Raw genomic sequence first — 18,086 nt, 5'->3', positions numbered from 1 at the left:
GAAAGCAGCGAGCAGCCGGCGCCCCCCGCGCCCGCGGTCGCCCTGGAGTGGTTTCGGATGCCCCGCCGCGGCCGCCTGCCCGCGTAGAGCCGGGAGGAGAGTGGCGGCCCGCTTGCGCGCCTCCTTTCCGCCGGGGTGGGAGCCGGCGCCGCGCGAAGGGCTCTGCGGGCGACTCATGCTGCCGGCCCTGCGCCTGCCCAGCCTCGGGTGAGCCGCCTCCGGAGAGACGGGGGAGCGCGGCGGCGCCGCGGGCTCGGCGTGCTCTCCTCCGGGGACGCGGGACGAAGCAGCAGCCCCGGGCGCGCGCCGGAGGCATGGAGCGCTGCCCCAGCCTGGGGGTCACCCTCTACGCCCTGGTGGTGGTCCTGGGGCTGCGGGTGGCACCGGCCTGCGGCCAGCACTATCTCCACATCCGCCCGGCTCCCAGCGACAACCTGCCCCTGGTGGACCTCATCGAACACCCGGACCCTATCTTTGACCCCAAGGAGAAGGATCTGAACGAGACGCTGCTGCGCTCGCTGCTCGGGGGCCACTACGACCCGGGTTTCATGGCCACCTCGCCCCCCGAGGACCGGCCGGGCGGGGGCGGAGTGGCGGCCGGGGGCGCCGAGGACCTAGCCGAGCTGGACCAGCTGCTGCGGCAGCGGCCGTCGGGGGCCATGCCGAGCGAGATCAAAGCGCTGGAGTTCTCCGAGGGCTTGGCCCCAGGCAAGAAGCAGCGCCTGAGCAAGAAGCTGCGGAGGAAGTTACAGATGTGGCTGTGGTCGCAGACCTTCTGCCCGGTGCTGTACGCGTGGAACGACCTGGGCAGCCGCTTCTGGCCGCGCTACGTGAAGGTGGGCAGCTGCTTCAGCAAGCGCTCGTGCTCGGTGCCCGAGGGCATGGTGTGCAAGCCGTCCAAGTCCGTGCACCTCACGGTGCTGCGGTGGCGCTGTCAGCGGCGCGGGGGCCAGCGCTGCGGCTGGATTCCCATCCAGTACCCCATCATTTCCGAGTGCAAGTGCTCATGCTAGAACTCAGGGCCCCCCGCCCGCACCCGGACACTTGATCGACCCCCACCGACGCCCCCCGCACGGTCTCCAACCAGTTCCACCACCCTCTCGCGAGGGGATTCAATGAACTTTTATTTTTTTTTTTTTTTTTTTTTTTTGCTACAGAGACCTAGCTTTCTGGTTCATGTAATGCACTGTTTAACTGTGTAGGAATGTATATCTGTGTGTATATACGGTCCCAGTTTTAATTTACTTATTAAAAGGTCAGTATTATACGTTAAAAGTTACCGGCTTCTACTGTATTTTTAAAAAAAATTTTAAGCAAAAGGAAAAAACGAACAGAGAAAAGAGAGACTTATTCTGGTTGTTGCTAATAATGTTAACCTGCTATTTATATTACAGTGCCCTTCGCATGGCGAAGCAGGGGGGGGGAAAGTTATTTTTTCTTAAAGTACAAAGAGAGGGGAGAACTTTTGTAGAGGGACTTTTAAAAAGCTATTTTCCATTCTTCGGAAAGTGTTTTGGTTTTCCTTGGACCTCGAAGAAGCTATAGAGTTCAATGTTATTTTACAGTTATTGTAAATATAGAGAACAAATGGAATGACTAATCATTGTAAATTAAGAGTATCTGCTATTTATTCTTTATAATATCCCGTGTAGTAAATGAGAAAGAAGTGCAGAGCAGGATTAAAGAAAACCACTAAAACCGACTGCGCTCCACACTGCGATTCTCTGTGTTGGTGATTGATGGGGGGTTGGGGGTGGGAGGGGCGGGTAGGGGGTGCCGCTGTGCTTACGCTGCCTGTTGGGAGAAGGGGCTCATCCCTTCTTCTGGGGTGATGGAAGTGACCGCTCAGTTTTTCATGGGGGGGGGGGCTATTCTCAAACTCCTCACTTGAGCATCACGTGGCCTCCTCCCAGTCTCCCAGCCTTTTCTCCCTATGTCACCAAAGCTCGGGCCCATCATGACCTCGACACCCAGCCGGCCCCCTGGAGCTGACCCCAGGCTGGGCCGAGGGGCGGGGATGGGGGGGAGGGTGGGCGGCCGCTTTGTCCTGCCTGACAGGCCCTTCACAATGGGGACACGTGTCTTTCACACCTACCCTGGGGGCGGAGTGCCGCTGAAACTTGACCCCCGAGGAATGGGGGGGTGGAGGAGGGAGATCAGAGCGCGCCCACCCAGATCCCGCCACCCCTCCCGCTTCGCACATCCCCCCCCCCGCCCCCACTCCAGCAACCCGCCCGCGTTAACCCTTTGCACTCCCGGAAGCTATGGGGAGACTATCCCTTGGAATCGACACTCACAGCCTCCAGGGTCCTGCAGGTCTGAGGCCCCGAAATCCAGGCCCTCGGCCAGAATTACTGGGGATAGCTGGGAGATTTGACACTCACCTCCTCCTCCCTCCTCTGAGACCTAAGAAGGGCTCAGAGGAGTCCGAATTTGGGTGAAAAGACGTCACCCCCGGGGATCTGCAGCTGGGCACCGGGTTTTCCCCCCTCTGGACACTTACTCCACGTGGGGGTGGGATAGGGAGGAGAAATCGGAGTCAGATCTTTGAGCGTGTGGGTACCATAGGGGGCAACAGGCCTGTGACCTCTTAAAGGGACGTGCAAAACATGTCCCCCCCCTCGAGAAGCCACTGTCCCGAGGCCGGCTAGGGACTCGCGCGCGTCCCTGCGCCTCAGCCCGCGGTGGCGCCCATCCGCGCCGCTCCACGTGGGCCGGCTTCCTGACACCGCTCAGCACTCCTTTTATTTATCTTGGACTCCGCAGTCGCTCTCCTGTGCTCCCTCCCCACCCCCTGGCCACCTCCCCGCGCCTCCCTCCCGGCGTCCCGCCCCCCAGGCCGGAGTCCCGGGGAATCTATGCTAATTATTTCAAACCTGCGCTGGTCCCTGGCGCAGCCGCCGAGCCCCCGGCCCCGCCCGCCCCGTCCCTCCAGCCGGGCGCTTTCTTCCCTCCCGACGCAGCCTCGGTGGCTCCTCGTTTCAATAGCCTGGCTCGGGAGCCGGACCCCCTCCCCGGCGCTGCCTCCGTCAGCCGTGGGACAGACGTTAGGGTATTCATTAACTGAGAGCAGAGGAATAACGGCATTATTCCCCCCAGAGAGGGCACCCTGCCCCCGCGACTATCTGAGGCTTCATTGTAAAAGGATTAAAAGTTAAAGACCTCCATCTTATGATTCTTTCATTTAATCTTCCTGGCGCCTGGGAGACATGCTCGATGGATGATGGCTTTTAAAATATTCCTAATGTCGGCTACCTTAAGACTCCAAGCCCGGCAAACAAACGTAATTTATTTCCAGAAGAAAGGGGATATTGAGATGTTTAAGTTTATGAACCGCCGTCCCCATGTATATTTGTTAAGTTCTGACAAATACCCAAATAATGTTAAAATCAGCCATTCATCACTTATGAATTTATGCAAAACTTTCTGTGCCCCGGGCCAATATTTTTTTAGACAGAATTTCTCTTGCACAGGGCGGGGGAGGTGGGGCGGGGGGGAAGAGGAGGGGGCTTACGGGGCGGGGGGGAGCCGAAAGCAAGAATTTTCATGCCTGGTAAACACGCGAATTATGCGAAGAGAGTTATTCCCAGCTGGGCGGGCAGCCAAAACTCGGAGAGCGCGCCGAGGCCAGCGCCCCCGCCCCCACGTTGGCAATGTCATTGGATTACAATGCGAGGTCTTCCCCTCGCGACGCCCCCTCCTCCCTCCGCCCTCAGGCCCGCCTGCCCCTCCTCCCCACCCCTGCCCACTTGGAAAACCCGCTCGCAGCCGGCGAGCTTCTCGGCTTTCAGAGCGGGAGTCCGCGGGAGCTAGGAGGACCCGGGCTGCAGACGTGACCAGCAATAGACAGACCCCTGGACAGACAGAACCAAAGGGCAGACCCGCAGCGGTTCCGGACCAGCAGAGAAGATCCAGCAGAACCCAGCCAGCCCCACAAGAGAGCGAAGGCGGTGCTGGCTCCTGGAACCTTGTGACTAACGCACAGCCGTTAGGTCTCCATTATTATTAATGTTGATAATACTAATAATAGCATCAACGCGGAAAGGAGTAGAGAGCTCTGGGCAGAGAGGCCAGAAACTGTCCTCTGCGGTCACCTCGTGCCTACCTCCTGTAAGAAGGAAAATTGATTTCGGTGTCTTCTGAGGCTTTGACAGCCCATGTCTATGAATTTATGCAGCTGCTGAGGGACCACGCCCCCCCACCCCCAGAATGGAGATTTATCACTATTACTGATGCAGACACTTCTACTTTTTCAAAATCCTGGAAGAGAATGGCAAGGTTTCCCAGCACCCTAGTCCTCCTGCCCCGATTGCCCGAATTCACTGATCAACCCTCTTCTGTTTTCAACTCTTTCCTTTTTTCCCTTCCTTCCCCCTTCCAGCACCCCCACACTTGACGCACAAGCACACCGAGGCCAAATGTCCACGGAAAGCCAGCCCCCTTAGGGGAGGGCCCTCTGGCCCCTGGAGTCTGGGAATGGGATCTGGTTCCCTGTTGAGATGGAGAAGGCCAGGGGTCCATTATCAGTCTTGCTTCTGAGACTCCTGGGAAAGGGGCTTGAAGTTTGGTGGCAGCTGCAGGGGGAGGCTGGCTGTGCATTAAGAGCTCTTAGCTGTGCTGGACGTGGACAGCAGGCGAAGGGCCCAGCCCATACTGGTATTTTGAAGGGGTGATTCATCCTTTTTCTTTAATGCTCTTGGAATGCCCAAGCTGGAGGGGAGCTTAGATTCCAATGCCCACCCCTCGATTTACAGATGAGAAGACTGAGACCTCAGGGGGGGCTTGCTGAAGATAACACAGATTAATCTAGCTGAGGGTGACTGGGTCTCCATGGTGCCTCTTCACTGTTCTCTTCCCCCTCCCCAATTTTTATTTATTGGTGGGGGAGGGGCGTGAGAGAGCGTTCTGTCCAATATTGCCATAATTGTAACTGATCATCAGGAAGGTGATCAACCATCCTGTTGCATCTGTTCAGCGAACAGTTATTAATGGCTTGCCATGTGCCAAGAGCTGAGCTAGGCCCTTTGTACACATTCTCATCTGAAGTCTTTAGTTTCCAAATAAGGAAATTGGAGCTCAGAAAGTTGAAGCGTTTCACCCAAAGTGATACAGTCAGTGGCACGGTGATGGCTCAAAAATCTGAGCTTATGCTAAAGCCTACACTTCCTCTGAATACCCCTCCCTGATCCAAGCACACATACACCTGGCTTGGAAGACGCCGCCTGCCACATTACGTAGTAAAGAACCTACTCCTGCATTGAGTTGAGCTGTCCAGGCTCAACTCAAGCTCTGCAAGGATCCATGCCTGGGACGACACACAGGACATTTTTGTGTACCCTGTTAGGTGCCAGGACCTCTCTCACTCACCCCCTCCCCAAAACAAGGAGCTTACAATGCAATAGAGGAGGTAAGAAAGAACCAGGTATGCGCTGAAAGAGGAGCTAAACAAATCAGCAGGTGAACCTGGGCCAGAGAGAGGAGGTGGGCTCCCTGCTGGCCTGGGCAACCAGAGGAGGCATCTGACTCACAAGGACAATTGATTGCGGACCTACTGAGGTGAGGCCATGAGAGGAAAGGGCATTTATGTGGAGAAGGCAGCATGCATAAGCAAAGACATATTGCTGGAAAAGTGTCTGCATGTTTGGGAAACAGCTCAAACTTCAGTGTAGGATGGATCCACCCCAAGTGAGAGCAGACAGTAAGGTCTGAAAAGCAGGCTGAAGCCTTCATTAGATGAAGAACCTTGAATGCCAACTAAGGGCACAAATCACTATTGCTCAGGCAATAGGGAGCCATGAGGCACTCTTGAGTAGGGCAGTGACGCCATTAGCACCCTGCAGCAAAAGAATTATTTATTCACTCAGCAGTTTTTGAGCGCTGTTGTGGTTATTGTGTGCATGCTAAGTCACTTCAGTGTGTCCAACTCTGCAACCCTAAGGCCCGCAGCCCTCCAGGCTCCTCTGTACGTGGGAGTCCCCAGGAGAGAATATTGGAGTATGTTGCCATTTCCTTCTCTAGGGGATCTTCCCAACCCAGGGACCGAACCTGTGTCTCCAGCATCTCTTGCATTGGCGGGTAGGTTCTTTACCACACGTGCCACCTGGGAAGCCCATTTTGGTTATTACTGATATGTAATGAGCTACACCAAAACTGACAATCTTCGAACAACCATTTTATTTTGCTCATGATTCTATGGGTCGGGACTTTGGGAAGGCCTCAGCTGGGCAGTTCGTCTCTGACACTCATGGAGTCAGCGGAATGCGGGAGGGTCCACTCCCAAACGGCTTCACCTCTCTGGGGGCTGGGAGCTCCACTGGCCTGCTGACCAACACTCCTACAACTGACTTCTCCATGTGGCTTGGGTTTTCTCACAGCCTGGTGGCTTCAGAATAATTGGACTTTGTACATGGTAGCCCATGGCTCTAAGAGAAGGTGTTCCAAGAGATCTAAATGGAAGCTGCAAGACTTCTTATGAAATTGTCTCAAAAGTCCCAGGACCTTGTTTCTGCCACAGTCTATGGTTAAGCAAGTGTTGTCTAACACCAGCACAGATTCCAAGGGAAGGGAATTAGACATCAGTTCAGTTCAGTTCAGTTGCTCAGTCATGTCTGACTCTTTGCGACCCCATGAATTATAGCACGCCAGGCCTCCCTGTCCATCACCATCTCCCGGAGTTCACTCAAACTCACGTCCATCGAGTCAGTGATGCCATCCAGCCATCTCATCCTCTGTCGTCCCCTTTTCCTCCTGCCCCCAATCCTTCCCAACATCAGTCTTTTCCAATGAGTCAACTCTTCGCATGAGGTGGCCAAAGTACTGGAGTTTCAGCTTCAGCATCATTCCTTCCAAAGAAATCCCAGGGCTGATCTCCTTCAGAATGGACTGGTTGGATCTCCTTGCAGTCCAAGGGACTCTCAAGAGTCTTCTCCAACACCACAGTTCAAAAGCATCAATTCTCCAGCGCTCAGCTTTCTTCACAGTCCAACTCTCACATCCATACATGACCACTGGAAAAACCATAGCCTTGACTAGACGGACCTTTGTTGGCGAAGTAATGTCTCTGCTTTTGAATATGCTATCTAAGTTGGTCATAGCTTTCCTTCCAAGGAGTAAGCATCTTTTAATTTCATGAACATCACTGCTCAGTAGAAACAATAACAAAGAATCGGGGGCTGTCTTTAATCTATCATAATCACTTTCTATTGGCTAAACTCTGTGTTGTATGCCCCAGACACAAAGATGAAAAGAGACTGTCATTTTCAAGTTAAGTTTGGTGCCTGTGTCCAGGATGGATTGGAAGTGGGATAACAGCTTGGAAAATTCATTAAGGAGGAACTTGCCAAGGTCCAGAAAAACATCAGTTAAGAGTTGATACCTGAGGAACAGCAATGCCAGTGAACGAAAAGATAATTTGCCAGAGGCCTGGAGAGGATTTGGTGGCTGATTCAAAGTGAGGACTGAGAGGAAGGTCAGAAAGACCTGATGTGTCTGGCCTGCAAGGGACCACGCACAGACAAGGAATCTAAGATGGAAGCACTTCCTCCCACCTCACCCTCCTCCTACACACCCGTGCACACACATACACACACACACACACAGGGAGATTCCAGGCTTGTCCAGAAGAGGGAGGAAACTGAGAAGCCTGGAGAATCTTTCAGTCTATCATCGAGATGAGTGAGTGAATGAATGAATGAACAGTAAGGACAGAGCAAACGAAAGAGGGCAGGGATAAACAAACATTCTGGGCTTGGGGAGCAGTAGGATTTCCCCCAGCAGACAGATGGGTCCTGATAGCACCAAAGGGACTTGCATTTGGGGGTGATATGAAGAAAGGAGCACAGGCAAAGCTGGGAGAGAGGCCAAGGAGCAAAGAAGGTCCCGACACTCTGAGTGATGCTGCCAGCCCGCGCTTCGCCTTGCTTATTTTGTTCTCTCTGTGAAAGGAGGAGCATTTACTGCTGTTATACAGATGAGGAAGGTGAGGCTCAGAAGGGTTACGAGACTGGCCCAAGGGCACATATCCAGCAGGTGGAAGCTCAAATCCAGGACTCTGATTTCAAAGGGACATCATGTCTCCTGCATTAGGGCTTCCCTGGCAAGAATGAAGCATCCCCCTTCTCTGCATCACACTAAGTCCTGAGCGCTTCACTTTCTTAAGGAAGGGGGTTCTTAACCTCTGGTGCTTAGAAGAGGGGTGTCCAGGTTGGGATGCAGGTCAGGCCCCTCTATTAATCCTCTGCTGGCTCTCAGAACCTTTTCTTCACAGGATGCATTGCAGTTTGTGGTTAGTATTTATGATTTGCAGTTACCTATTTGTATTGTGTTTTTTTCTGGGAGTGGAGTCTGTCATTTTCACCAGACTCTAAGGTCAGTAACACAAAGGTTAAACCCTCTCCCAGTCCATGTGATTTTTAAGAGACAGATTGTTGATTGTAACTCATGCTTTTGGTCTCCACAGCATCCAGTACCTTACCTGTCCTGGTGAGTGTTCAGTCAATCCCAGGTAAAGTGCAATGAACTGACTTGGGATCTACAGGGAGTCAGTGTCGTTTCTTGAAGAAGGGAGGAAGTGGGGGAGATTCAGAAAGGTGAAACGGTGGGCTGGAAGGCCCCGCATGAGGCTGCTACTGTCATCTGGCTCTAGAGGACGGTGTGATGCGGGGTGGGGGGTGCGGAGAAAAGGACAAAACCGAGATGTTTTAAAGGAGAACGGAAATTAGATCCAGTCCGCCTCTTTGAATAAAAGAATTTTTCTGGAGCTGAAAGGAAGCTCTCCCCTTCAAACTGCACAAACCCCCTTTCTTTTACCACAGCCCCAGCTTTCCCCATGCATGCCTCACTCATCATATTCCCTGCAGAGCCACTGTGGGCCTCACGCATTTGAGACCCCTGGACTCAATATAAGGAGGGGACTGAGAGTCAAAAGCAAATGTCGAGTCTTTAAAATAAGAAAAAAGGAAGTGCTAAGGGAAGCCAGGTACAGAATTTGGGAAGAGGATCCAGATTTCAAGGATAGATAGAATTACAACATCTAAACTCCTTCATCCGACTGCAGAAACAGGCCTGTCAACTCAAGGTCGATTGACATGTGTTCAAGGTCTAGTTACCTTGGAAGAGAACTGGGGTCAGAAGCAGAATTTCCAAATTTCTAGCTCAACCCTCCCTTTACAGTTGTTCTAAGTGTATTAGAATTTTTAAGAGCATTTTCATATACATAGTTTTATGTGCAATGAGAGGTGAACCAAGGGAAGGAGATAAGTCTGTCTTGTATCCCCAGGGCCTAACCTATAGCAGCACGTCACAGATATTGCCTGGAAGGATCGATGTGCACAGGCTTGTTTCACTGATAGGAGAGCTGAAGCTCACAGAAGTGGAGGAAAGGATGGATGCTCCTGGGGCTCATTCCAGGTGTTGGCAGCAGGATGAGCTGGGGCCATCAGTAATGGGACCACTGCTGCTGCTAAGCCGCTTCAGTCATGTCCAACTCTGTGCGACCCCATAGACGGCAGCCCACCAGGCTCCTCTGTCCCTGGGATTCTCCAGGCAAGAACACTGGAGCGGGTTTGCCATTTCCTTCTCCATCAGTAACGGGACATCCGGCTGCTGTTATTTCTCTCTGCTTGGAGCTGGGCTCAGGAGAACAGCCACACATCTGTGGCCATGCAGCTGGTCTACAGAACGGGCATAAGGATGATCAGGTGGTCCACACCTGCCAAGGCAAACAGGCCCTGCAGTGGCTGGTTTTGGCAGCCTCTTCCCAGCCCATGTTGCAAAGGACTCCCAACTGGTATTCAACTTATGGAATTAAGGGGGAAAGATTAGTCAGGCAAGGGAAGTTGTCCTTCCCCCATTTTACAGATGCAGAAGCCTGGGGAAACAGGAAGCTTAGTGACTTTCCCGACCTCGCACACTCGCTGACGGTGGCTCCAAGATCCAAACCACACTCAGCTCTCTGCCGGGGGACGCAGAGGGGTTTTGTGCTCTCTGAGTTCATAATCCCAGCCAGTCTCCCTGATTCCACGCTCGCCCAGCTCCAATCCATTCTCCACGCTGTTGCCCAAGTGACCTTAAGACACACATGTGGTCTTGTCACTCCCCTGCTTAAAACTTCTCAGTGGCTTCTCATCACTCTCGGGGATAAAGGCCACAGTCCTTCCCAGGCCGAGGCCCCCTCCCCTGCCTCTGCGCCCCAGGCACACAGTCTCTCCAGCAGGTTCGTTCACATACCAAGCTCCCCACTGTGCAGGGCCTGTGCCTCTGCTGCCCCTTCAATTCAGGGGTGCTCTCGCTGCCACCAGCACCCCTAAACACCACCCTGCCCTTTAGAGCCCCCTCCTGCAGCAAACAGGTCAGGGCCCTCTCTCCACGCTCCCTCGGCTCTCAGGACCTGTTTGTCACAGGATAAGTCCCAATCGGTAGTTAGTTGTGTTTTTGTACATAATTTCATGTATCTCTTTTTCTGGCTGGGCCGGGTCTTCGCTGTGGCGCATGGGCATCTCTCTTCGCAGCAAGCGGGGGCTACTCTACGTGGCGGTGTGTGGCATTCTCACTGCGGTGGCGTCTCTGGTTGTGGACCACAGGCTCTCGGGCATTTGGGCTTCTGTAGTTGTGGCTCAGTAGTCAGGGAGCTCACCCGTGTCTCCTGCAGTAGTGGGTGAGTTCTTCACCACTGAGCCACGGGGGGAAACCCCAGCTAGTAGTTATAACTTGCTATTCTTTGCTTACTCTGTCTCTTCCAGTAGACTGTCACCTCCCTCCATTTTATTCATTGTGGTATCCCTGGGCTCTGGTGCAGTTTGGAGCAGATACAGATGCTCATATATACATAGGGATAAATGATCACACCGAATAAATGAAGCAGCAGTAACTGATCAGCTTCTGGTATCAGCCATGTTCTGTCTGGGGCTCTGAGGATACCAGAGCTCAAAGTCCATCTCCAGTTAAATAGTGATCCAGGGAAAATTTAAGAATGTGCCCCAATGTGTGATATAGAGCCAGGAGCCAGGACTGTTCAGATGATGCTATCAGTTCTAGGGATTATAGCGACTCCCAGGCTACTGACGCCCAAGATCTCTGCTCACTGGAGGATGTGGGGAAGGATAAGTTGCCAGATACACTCTTTTACCAAATCAAGGACACTTCGAATAAAAGGAACTCAACCCCCAAAATACAGTTTCCATCAGGAGCTAGATAGCAATGAGGGATTCCTGGAGAAAATTTCAAGACTCTTGAGGCGTGGGTGGAAAAGTCACCTTTCCCCATATCCGAAATCCTTAAAAATCAGACAGATTGCCTTATCTTCTGGACAGTTAAAACTTGATCTTTCCCTGCCCAGGGAATAATAACATTACACAATGACTGACTCAGACCCAATGCTTTACAGTTTAAAACCACTTTCACATCCAGTATCTGTTTCAGACCTCACGGGGTGCACAGCCAGAATTTTTATTATCATTTTAAAGATAAGGAAACTGAGGCTTAAAGAATAACTTTCCCTGGAGGCAAAAGCCTTTCTGCCTGAGAAAGGAGCTTGATGTGGGGGTAGGGAGGGACCCTTGGATTTGGAAGTGAATACCAGCCTGGGTTTGAGCCCTGGTCTACGGCCCTGAGTTGTGGGCCTCGGTTATGACGCCTGACTTCCCTGAGATTTAGTTTCCACATATCTAAAGCGGGTGTAATATCTACCTTTCCGAGCTGTTGGGGTGTTCTAGTGGGTTCCATGCACGTAGCTCCAGGTGAGGTGCAGGGGCCCAGTCAACGACAGTCCCCTTCCCTCTGGCCAATCTCAGGGCTGGAGCAGCACCCTTCTGAGTCAGGAGGAAAGGTGAACGTCCTACCATGCAGAGCCAGTGACCAGCTCCTTTCCCGGGTCTTAATCTGCAAGGTCCACTCCTGGAGGAAAGAATCCAACACGTTCCTCTTTTCTCAGAAAAGGCTGCATATTTAGGGCCAGTTGTTTTTGTTGTTATTATAGCCCAGAGTGGGTAAGGAGGAAAACCTGTGGCCAAAGGCAAAGTAGAGAGAAAAAGGGTTACCTTGGGGTGAAGGGAAATTGGAAAACCAGGGAATTTGTTTTATACAAACCAAGACAGGAACTCAGCCCAGGTAAATTCACCCTCATTTCATTGTTATTTGCAGGAATCACCCAGACATTACTTGCTTCTAGAAACAGTTTGACTGGTATCACACTCACCTCGTTTCAGGGACAGAGACTCTCATAGCCAGCAGGGCCAAGGCCTCCTCAAGGGTCAACGTGTGGCATCAGGGGATGGAGAACCACCAGGGGCGTCTGTCCACCTGGGACCACCCCCAGGGAAAGGAGGAAGCTGAGGCCCAGAGATGGGAAGTGACACGGTCCAAGACCAAATCTCAAGTTGGAGACCCAGACAAACCGAGAAGTCCTGAGGTGGGTGTGGGACCACCGGAAACTAAGCTGTGGACTCAAGTGCCCGCAGTTTGCCCACATCCTAAGGCCCCTGCCCAAGGGCCGGGCTCTGCTCTGTCATCCGTCTTCCCTTCGGAGTCAGTACCGTGGGGAGGCCCTGGGCTGTGGCCCCTGGCCGCTGGGACCCACGGGGCCATGTCCAGTGTGATTCCCCTTTCTGGCTGGACCCGTGGAGACCGACGCTTCCCAGAGTTCTGGTCCACTCCCCTCTTCTCCTTTCATAGGGGAAACGAAGCCTGAGGGGGAAACTCTGGGTTTCCCACAATGGGGGCTACCACACCGGGGTGGCCAGCATCCTGATCTCTACCCTGGACCACACTTTTCTCCTGAGCTCTGAACCTGCCTTCCAGACTTCACCATATCAAACACAAGTTCAGAGTGGAATCCTAACATTATTCCTAAGCCTTCCAATAAGTTTTCTCCTTCTTGAGTAATGTCCCCACCATTCACCCGAGTATAAGGTCTAAACAAAACAAACAAAAAAGACACACAATCACTCTGGTCTGCCTCTCGTGAGCATCCTCTCTACAAAGTATCCACCAGCACCTCTCGAGTCACCTCTCAGTCCGTCCTCTTGCCCCCATGAGCTATAGCTCAGGCCCTCATCATCTCTCGCCTTGGCCTTTGAACACCCTCACAGTCCCTTTCTTCACCGCCAGCCTTGTCCCATCTTCAGCACTGCGACTTGCATCGCTATTTCCCTAGCACACACTCCAAACTTCCAGGGTCTCCCCTTTACTGTAAAACCCTGGTTGACTTCCTTAGCGTGGCGTCCTTTACAGTCTATGACCCCAATTTACCTTCCACGATAATCTGTCATTATCTTCTGCTCCACCCCACCCCCACCAACCAGCCACACCACCTTACTCATGGCTGCCCGAACTTGCCAGCCCTTTGATGCTGTCCATACACCTGAAGTGCCCCCTGCCCCACCCTTGCCCCATCACCCCAAACCAGGATTCCCACCTAGGAAAGACCCACTCATCCTTCAGGGCACAACCACACGGTACCTCCTCAGCCCTTGGCCAGGGTGGAATTGTCAAGCCACACTTTACCCTCCCACAGAGCTGATGATTAATAATAAGCATAAATAGATATTAACTGCCCATAGGTGACAGGCTGTGTCCTGGGCACTTTTTGGGCACCATGTAATTTAAACTCCAACAGAGATCCTAAGTGGTATTACTACTGATAGGTTCAGAGAGATTTGATGAACTACTCATGGCCTCTTTGTTAGTGGCAAAATCATGATGCAAAACCAGGATTCAAACTCCCGAACCCATTTTCTTTCCAATTTTGCATACTGCATCTCACCTCATTAGTCCAGCACTGATAAATGGGGATGGACCCATATGTGGCTCCTCTGGATTCCGAAGCCCCTGGAGGGCAACTGCTGTATTTGACTCTACCTTCTAACCATGTTATCCAAAAGAGTGCTTGGTGCATATTAAGCATCTGATAAATATATGGCGAATGAGTAACTGAGTAACTGGATATGAGAAGGGGTTCTGGCTTTTTCTTTTTAAATCAGATCCAAACAGAATGTGTTGGTTTGTTTAATGAACATTGGTTAATTCCAACTTCAACTTAAGGAGATCTTTTGAAGACATAGGTAATGTGGGTTGTTAAAAGCAGGGACTTTGATGTTGACGCTAAGCTTTTTACCCCATCCCAGCTGTGTGACTGATAATATTAATGCCTTCGTAAGCTCTAAAACCCTGAGCAAACACAAGTCTCTGTTATTAATATGTGCTTCTCCAAAAAGCACTCAGCCTGTCCCCACCCAGACAGAGAAGGAAAACGGGGAGAGATAACCCCAGAGATTACTGGCATCTCACTGGAAAAGCCTGTGAACACCAGATAGGGATGCTTTTCTGTAAATGCTGCTGTCTTATGAGAAGCAGACTTGACAGAAAATTCAACAGTGAGGAACAGAAGCCTATACCAGGAGCAACTGAGGTCAGAGGCGCAGAAGACCAGCGCGGCAGGGACATTAGAGAGGCCAAGTGACTGCCATTGCTCCAGGCCTCCCACGTTAGAGATGGGGAGACCAAGGTCCAGAGAGGTGCAGAGACTTGCCCAAAGTAACAAAGCTGATTAACACTGGAGCTGGGACTAGAACCTAGTGACACCCATGATGTGCCAGATTACCATCCTCCCAGTATTCAAATCACTTTTCAAAATTAATTTATTTTTTATTGAACGATAATTGCTTTACAGAATTTTGTTGTTTCCTGTCAAACCTCAGCATGAATCAGCCATAGGTATACACATACCCCCTCCCTTTTGAACCTGTCGCCCCATCTCCCTCCCCATCCCACCCCTCTAGGTTGATACAGAGCCCCTGTTTGAGTTTCCTGGGCCATACAGCAAATTCCGCTGGCTATCTATTTACATACGGTAATATAAGTTTCCATGTTACTCTTTCCATACATCTCGCCCTTTCCTCCCCTCTCCCCATGTCTGTAAGTCTGTTCTCTATGTCTGTTTCTCCATTGCTGCCCTGCAAATAAATTCTTCAGTACCATTTTCTAGATTCCATCTACATGTGTTAGAATACAATATTTATCTTTCTCTTTCTGACTCACTTCACTCTGTATAATAGATTCTAGGATCATCCACCTTAATAGAATTGACTCAAATGCATTCCTTTTTTATGGCTGAGTAATATTCCATTGTATATATACCACACAAATCACTTTTTAAAATGCTAGTCATAATTACCTTTTTTCTGTGTTCCTGAATGAAGCAGTTAGTCAGTAGTTAGACCTCTTCACCCACAACTTCAAGGAGACCCTTCTAGAGTCTCCAGAGGCCTGACAGCTGTCTGAGGTGGGTGGGGGGGTATTGCTGAGGGGCCGGTGCCCAGGGTGTTTCCAAGATAAGCGCCCTCCTCCCTGCCAGGCACAGGCTGGGTCTTGGAGACCAGCCACTGCTGCTCCTCCTCCTCCAAATGTCTCCAGAGGGACGACCTTCTCCAGGTTGGGAAGGTCAGCCCAGCATTTGAGACAGGTGAACATCATGAGCAGAAAGAGCTTAAGTTTTAGAGTGCCAGCTCTCTGGATGGGCAGCCCACATGGAGAACCTGGTGACTCAGCCAGTAAAGCATCTGCCCACAATGCAAGAGACCTGGGTTCAATCCCTGGTCAGGAAGATCCCCTGGAGAAGGAAATGGCTACCCACTCCAGTATTGTGGCTTGGAGAATTCCATGGACAGAGGAGCCTAGCAGGCTGTAGTCCATGGGGTTTGCAAAGAGTCGGACACGACTGAGTAACTTGAAAGTGAAAGTCTCTCAATCATGTCTGACTCTTTGTGACCCCATGAACTATACAGTCCATGGAATTCTCCAGGCCACAATACTGGAGTGGGTAGCCTTTCCCTTCTCAAGGGATCTTCCCAACCCAGGGATCAAACCCAGGTCTCCCACATTGCAGGCAGATTCCTTACCAGTTGAGCCACAAGGGAAGCCCAAGAATACTGGAGTAGGTAGCCTATCCCTTCTCCAGCAGATCTCCCCAACCCAGGAATAGAACTGGGGTCTCCTGCATTGCAGGCAGGTTTTTACCAACTGAGCTATGAGGGAAGCAACTGTCTACAACCCTGCCAATCTTTCCCCATCCCCAGCAGAGGTGAAACCATGGTAATGAGATTCCCCCGTTCATGGCAGGGGTTGTGCACTCACAGTGAATTAAAAACTCTTTCCTTCCCCACTGTCCGTCCTTGAGAAAACTCAGGGCCAGTAGCAGTCATCTTCTGGGCGCTAATCGTGTGCCATAGCCTGTACTAACCATCCCCATCCCTAAGGGAAGAGATGGTACCACTGCTTCCAGATGAAAGAACTGGGAGATACAGCAGCAACCGAAGGTTACTCAGTGAGGAGAAGGCAGATCTGGGGTTCCCGCGGACCTTCTGACTTCACAGCTGGTTGTGCTGTCCTCCTTAAGCCCCCATCTGCACAACAGGAGTAGCACCACCTACCTCGCAGGGGTATCTCCCTGCCTCGCAGGGGTATCTCCTTGCCTCGCGGGGTATCTCCCTGCCTCGCAGGAGTATTGCGAGGATGAAAGCAGGTAAGAAACATAGGTGCCCAGCACCATCCTGCCATATGTGGGAACTTCAGAAGAGCATTTTACGGGGTTGAGACAAATGGCAAGGAAGAAGAAGGGGAGAGACAGGGGCCAGGATGCCGGGGCCTATTCTCACCATGTGGCCTCTTGAAGCAGGTCACCTCACTCAGGGAATGGGAGTGTTTGATGCACCTTGGACAACTTCAGTCCAGTTGTTAAAATGTCTGTTTGCTTGCAAAATGACTACCTGCCCCCTTTCTCCAGCTCTCTTGTAGGCATGTGCAAGCATTCACATGCAGACACATACGTATACACATATTATGGCTTGTGTTTTTCTTCTGCTTCTTTTGCTTCCTTGCCTTTGGTAGCCATGGCAACACACCCCAGCAGCAATGCGGAGGTGGCATAGTTGCTGTTTCTCCCATCCGCTTATCTTGCTGATCAAGACTGATCACATCAAACTCATTCAGAGGGCTGGGCTAGCCTCACCCAGAAGGCAGTGGGACATTTTCCCAAGGGAGGAAGCAAAGGGGACACAGTTAGAGAACCTCCACTTTAAAAACAAGCAGATAAAACAATCCTCTGTCTAGGATGGAGACAGAGCAAAAGACCCCAGGCCCCTAGATGAGCCTTCCCCAGACAAGGGTGCTGGTGATGCTACTTGGAGTCTTCAGCCCCTGTGGCAGGTAAGAGAGGCTTGCTATTTCCAGCCTTTGGGGCTGATGAGGTCCCTGGATGAAAAATCTGAGCCCCGTCCTTGCAAGTCTGGAATTACAGAATGCATACCTTGCACCAGTCCTCAGATGCTGGACCTCACAGCTCTTGTGACACCCTATCAGGTTGCTCAGAGCCATCCTCTGCAGTTACCCTGCGTGCAAGGGGCCATATACCACGTCACACACAGCATCTCACTCCGTCCTCCCATCTGCCCGAGGTAGGCCTTTTATTACCGCCATTTTTTGAGACAAGGAGACAGAGTGTGTAAGAAAACACCAATCAGTTGTTCACAACCTCTTCATCTGAGGTCAAGTCTGGTTCCTTGGCCCTCATGCTACAGTTGATCCTGGACACCATGTAGATACTACTACAATGTGGTAATACTATGCTTGTGGAATTGATGTGGCAAGCATGGCGTTTAGAATTTGGAGGGACCTTAAAGATTAGGTCCATTTCACAGTGGAGGAAATGAAACCTTCTATCAGGTCTACCTGGTGGCTCAGATGGTAAATCCGCCTACAATGTGGGAGACCTGGGTTCGATCCCTGGGTTGAGTAGATCCCCTGGAGGAGGGCATGGCAACTCACTCTGGTATTCTTGCCTGGAGAATCCCCATGGACAGAGAGGTGCCTGGCGGGCTACAGTTCACGGGGTCTCAAAGAGTTAGATACAACTCAGGGACTAAGCACAGCACAGAGCACGCAAGGCCATTACTATTGAAGTCCAAAGAGGGGAAGTGATATGCTCAAGGCCACACAGCTTGTATGAAGATAGGATTAAAACGCCAATCTTAACTCTTGCATGCATGCTGAGGTGCATAATTTGCTATGTACCTGCTAAGCCAGGTGCTGGAGCT

At 51.6% G+C, this 18,086-nt stretch overlaps 1 protein-coding gene across 1 annotated transcript; it reads left to right on the top strand.

Annotated features, from left to right (window-relative positions):
• The first annotated feature begins 314 nt into the window (after positions 1 to 314).
• On the top strand, positions 315 to 1,696 carry NOG (noggin). Its single transcript, XM_055580160.1, has one exon. The coding sequence runs from the start codon at positions 315 to 317 to the stop codon at positions 1,011 to 1,013; it is 699 nt and encodes a 232-aa protein (XP_055436135.1). The 3' UTR covers positions 1,014 to 1,696.
• The last annotated feature ends 16,390 nt before the right edge of the window (positions 1,697 to 18,086 follow it).

This window comes from Bubalus kerabau, chromosome 4, assembly GCF_029407905.1.
Source record: "Bubalus kerabau isolate K-KA32 ecotype Philippines breed swamp buffalo chromosome 4, PCC_UOA_SB_1v2, whole genome shotgun sequence".
Taxonomy (NCBI): Eukaryota; Metazoa; Chordata; class Mammalia; order Artiodactyla; family Bovidae; genus Bubalus; species Bubalus kerabau.
This window is presented reverse-complemented; position numbering and strand designations above follow the sequence as displayed.

What these genes read in the sequence shown, in the direction of transcription:
- NOG (XM_055580160.1), top strand. Translation starts at nt 315, where the DNA reads ATGGAGCGCTGCCCCAGCCTGGGGGTCACCCTCTACGCCCTGGTGGTG.